Source organism: Euwallacea similis, chromosome 12 (genome assembly GCF_039881205.1).
Source record: "Euwallacea similis isolate ESF13 chromosome 12, ESF131.1, whole genome shotgun sequence".
Lineage (NCBI taxonomy): Eukaryota > Metazoa > Arthropoda > Insecta > Coleoptera > Curculionidae > Euwallacea > Euwallacea similis.
This window is the reverse complement of record NC_089620.1, coordinates 4764188-4769126: the sequence shown is the minus strand read 5'-3', so window position 1 is coordinate 4769126 and position 4939 is coordinate 4764188. Positions and strand designations below refer to the sequence as shown.

At 34.3% G+C, this 4939-nt stretch overlaps 1 protein-coding gene across 1 annotated transcript; it reads left to right on the top strand.

The window, feature by feature from the left end:
- Nucleotides 1–3301: 3301 nt before the first annotated feature.
- Nucleotides 3302–4939, top strand: LOC136412487 (uncharacterized). Its single transcript, XM_066395555.1, has 3 exons — nucleotides 3302–4067; nucleotides 4263–4562; nucleotides 4740–4939. The coding sequence occupies exons 1-3, from the start codon at nucleotides 3302–3304 to the stop codon at nucleotides 4937–4939; spliced, it is 1266 nt and encodes a 421-aa protein (XP_066251652.1).

Sequence of the window (4939 nt, the reverse complement as noted above, 5' to 3'; positions counted from 1 at the left end):
GGAGAGGTGACTTTCTCCACTTAGATAACTGTATCACGCACTTTGCTTCAATATTTGTACATTAGCCATGCATCTGAACAGATACTTTCATTCTATTAAAAAGCTACAATATTTATTAAAATTTTCATTTATTTTTATTTAAAAAGTAAATATCATTAATATTTACTTTAATTAATATAAGATATATATGAATACAGAAATATTTGAGAGGTTAATAGGGCAAACTAGTCTACGCAGCAATAGCAAAGCTGAGATCATAAAGTTAAATAGAAACGAAAAGGCTTTCATAGATGAGGATAAAAAGTCTATCGAATTAGCTGAGGCCATTTTTGAAAAGAATAATATGTTTCGTTTCCGCAAATCAGGTCCTGCTATGGATTACATTTTGCACAAATTAATAAATGATAGGAAGCTTTTCGAGGAAATGAAAGATAGAGGTACAAGTATAATACGTCTTTTTTCTTTGTTATCAATGTATCATGGTTGTCTCAATTGCTGTGTTATAAGAAAAGGAGGGTGTATTACTGAGTGTGGCATACTTGATTAGGGAGTGTTAAATAAACTGTGTCAAACCGCATTTTTAATTCAACTCAATTTTCAATCTACCAGGAAAGAAAATATCAAGCTGAGAGATGGTTAACGCCCAGTCATGTACAGGCATAGTCCATTTTTCCTCTGCTTTCTTTATAGCACAATATACCTGTTTATACAAGGCATTTGTGCTGGTAAATGAACCCTTAGTTTTAGTGAATTTTCTGATCTGTCTATGCAACCCCTCAATTGGGTTGGTAGTATAAATTAGGCTTCTAACAGGGCCAGAATACTTGAAATAACCAGACAAATTTTCCCAATTGTTCTGCCACGATTTTACAACCAATGGATACTTTTCTCCCCATTTTTCTTCCAGCTCAAGTAAGTAATTCTCAGCAATTTCTCTACTTGTAGCACGATATATTTTTTTCAAATCATTCATGAAAACTTTTACATCTTTGCTCGATACATATTTTAGTAAATTCCTTATTTGATGCACGATACATAGCTGTACCTCTGCGTTAGGAAATACGCTGTTTATTGCTGTAGGAAAGCTTTTTAGACCATCAACACATGCAATTAGAACATCTTCTACCCCTCTTTCTTTGAGGTCATTTAGCACCCCTAACCAGAAGTTAACTCCTTCACTTTCAGCTAAATAAAAGCCCAAAACTTCTTTTCTGCCATTCTGGTCTATACCTAATATATTGTACATACATTTACTTACACAACGTCCATCTTCTTTCACTTTAAAGAACATTCCATCCATAAAAACTATTGGATAAATCGCTTGCAGCGGACGGTTGCGCCATTCATTGATTACTGGTAGCAGTTTATCAGTAATGCTGGATATCTCTGCTGCCGATATTTTGTGATCATAAATTTCCTCGACATGTGACGCTATATCTCTATAGCCCATACCACTGGCAAATGTACTTAATACCTTTGCTTCAAGCTCTGGATGTAGGCTTGTTTGTCTTTTTCTGACTATTTGCGGTTCAAAACTTCCTTCTCTATCTCTTGGCGTTAAAAGCTCAAACGACCCTGCACTTGTGCGCAAAGTCTTCGCATTTCTTCATCTTCATTTGATAAGTGATTTTCTATTTCACCTTCCAAGCTTGCCTCCAACAGCCTTTTTATCAATGGTGTTAATGCTCCACCCCTTCCTGTTAGCGGTTTACCTTCTCTGATAGATGATAAAATATTTGATTCTAGTTCTTTGTAATCTACCAATCCGTTAGTTCTATTTGCTATTTTTTGACTCATGTCAAACCTCCATTTTTTTATATCAATTATTACTTTGTTTTTCGGTTTGACACAGTTTATTTAACACTCCCATTTTTTAGCTACTCAAACAAAAAGTTATTCATATGAAATAATGTTACCTGAAATTGATAATTTTCTATCACAAGCTAGGTGATTTTATCAATAATTTCATTGTGTACGTGATTATCATTTTTTGTTTCAATTCCAGTGATAACACTGCACCTAACGGGCTCTTTTATGGCTATTTCCTGAAATCCTTTTCTGACCTTATTGTAAAAATTAACATCCATTTCTTCATATTTATTCTTGTCTTTTGCTCTATTTAACCCAACTTTAACATCAATATCTAGAATAAATGTAATATCTGGACATTTAATTTCCACTAGCTTATGTATGTCCCTTATTAGCCCTAAGTCAACTCCAAACCCATATCCTTGATATGCAATAGTTGAATCAATAAACCGATCACAAATCACTATTTTTCCTTCTGCAAGAGCTGGTAATATTAATTTTTTCATATGTTCGCGCCTCATCGAGATAAGTAGCAAGAGTTCAGAAATAGAATCAATATTATTCGTTAACAATACTCCTCTTACCTTCTCTGCAAAGTTAGTGCCACCTGGTTCTCGAGTCAATACCACATTATTTTCGCCGCGAATTTGCTTAAAATGATTTGCAAGTAGCTTAGATTGTGTTGTTTTACCAGAGCCGTCTATTCCTTCGAAAGTTATGAACATAAGTTTTATAATTATAATACTAAAAAAGAATATGCAAACAGTATACATAGAAACCGTTTGACATTTAAATAATAAGACCGTAAATTACATGTGGTATAATAATAGTCTATGGTTGCTCTGAATACTCCTAAAGTCGATTTTAGTTTTACTACAAAAGATTTTAATCTTTTGGGAGTAGACAATAAATATTATGCATTAAGTGACTGTTGTGGAAAAAATGGTCTTATTATAATGTTTATATGCAATCACTGTCCTTACGTTCAGTCAATTATTAGCAATCTGGTAAGCGATGTTGATCAATTGAAAAAAGATTATCAGGTAAACACCATTGCAATAATGCCAAATGATGTAAATGAATATCCAGAAGATTCCTTTGAAAATATGATTAATTTTGCCAAGGAAAATAAGTTTACATTTCCATATTTAATTGATAGTACACAGAAAATAGCTAAAGAATACGGGGCTGTTTGCACTCCTGACTTTTTCGGCTTTAATTCCAATTTAAACCTTTGCTATCGTGGACGTTTTAACGACACAAAAAAAGAAAAGGTTCAAAGCTATGAAGTAGGAAGTAGTGACTTATTTCAAGCTATGAAATTTATTGCAGAAACTGGTAATTCTCCAATTGACCAAAAATCAAGTATTGGCTGCTCAATTAAATGGTCTAATTCTACAGGTTAAATATCATGCACAGTGGCTCTCAGCATTTGTTTGATATTATAATTTTACTTTCTGCTGCTGTGTTTATAGTCATAGCATTTTGGAAAATGAATATTAGTCCAGTGCTTGGTTACTTCGTTGCAGGTGCAGTTATTGGTTCTCACGGATTTAATCTGATACACTCAGCTGAAGCAATGGATAATCTTGCAGAATTTGGTGTAGTTTTTCTATTATTCATTATAGGCCTTGAATTGACATTTGAACGCCTGATCGCTATGCGTATTCATGTATTTGGGTTCGGTTCTCTTCAAGTTATAGTTACCATGGTAGCAATATGGTGCATCGCTCTTGCTTTCGGAGTGAATACGAATATAGCAACAGTTATTGGTGGTGGGCTTGCGCTATCCTCAACAGCAATAGTGTTGCAGGTTCTGCAAGAAAAAGGTTCTCAAGCAAGTCAGGTTGGTAGATTGTCGATAGCAGTGCTATTAATGCAAGATTTTGCAGTGGTACCATTAATAGTATTGGTACCTTTACTTACTGGCAATTCTGAGCACAGCCTGATAAGCTCATTGGCAGGTTCATTGGTGCAAGCAGCTATTGCATTAGTGCTGATATTTATAACTGGTAGATTATTGCTTAGACCTTTATTTTCGGTTATTGCTAAAATGGAAAGTAATGAGGTCTTTATATCAACAACGCTTTTAATAGTATTAGGAGCAGCATTTATTACTGAGCAATTCCATTTATCGTTGGCATTAGGTGCATTTGTCGCTGGATTGTTAGTTGCAGAAACAGAATACAGACACTCAGTGGAACACGCGGTACTACCATTTAAAGATTTGTTTCTTGGCTTATTTTTCATGACTGTTGGTATGTCCATCAATACCGAACTTTTACTCAATAAGTTACCACTAATCACCTTATTATCGATTATCCTTATCGTTTTAAAAACATCTATCATATATATATTGTGTAGATTTTTTGGGTTTAAGAGTGCACCTGCTATACAAGCTGGGTTACTGCTTTCACAAGGCGGTGAATTTGCGTTTATTTTATTTCGCTTAGCAGATGAGCTAAATGTGCTACCAAGTGAAATCGCTCAAGTACTTATGATGGTAACTACAGTAACCATGGCTTTCACTCCTCTTTTATCGGGGCTTGGAGATTGGATAGCAAACTCATTTAGCACTGAGAAAACAATATTAGATGATGTAGCTGTTGAAACAGATACACAAGATCTTTATAACCATGTGATAGTTGCTGGATTTGGTAGAGTGGGATATATGGTAACAAAAATGCTTACTGCAGAGCATTTAAGTTACGTTGTTGTAGATATTCAATCGAAAATAGTCAAAGAAGGAAAAAGTGATAGTTTTCCTATATATCTTGGAGATGTTACAAGATGTGAAATTTTAAAATCGGTAGGAATAGAAAGAGCTCAAGCTCTCGTTATTTCAATAAAGAATGAAGTTACTATAAAAAAAGTTGTTTCTTTAGTTGCAGCAAATTTTCCGCATGTAAATATTGTAATACGCTTACCAGATCTGAGTAATGTGGAGGTTTATAGAGATCTAGGAGCTAGTAAAATTATTCCTGAAACATCTGAGATAGGATTGCAGCTAGGTGGAGCTGCACTGAGCCTTAGTGGTATTAGCGAAAGTGGAGTTACGTCTTTAAAAAGTAGATTTAGAAAAGGCAATTATAGTATGTTAAAAGACCTTGGTAGTGATAAAGATGAATAA

What these genes read in the sequence shown, in the direction of transcription:
- LOC136412487 (XM_066395555.1), top strand. Translation starts at nt 3,302, where the DNA reads ATGAATATTAGTCCAGTGCTTGGTTACTTCGTTGCAGGTGCAGTTATT. An exon ending in CTTATTTTTCATGACTGTTG is followed by an intron (nt 4,068 to 4,262) that starts GTATGTCCATCA and finishes TATTTCGCTTAG; the next exon opens with CAGATGAGCTAAATGTGCTA. An exon ending in AATAGTCAAAGAAGGAAAAA is followed by an intron (nt 4,563 to 4,739) that starts GTGATAGTTTTC and finishes TACGCTTACCAG; the next exon opens with ATCTGAGTAATGTGGAGGTT.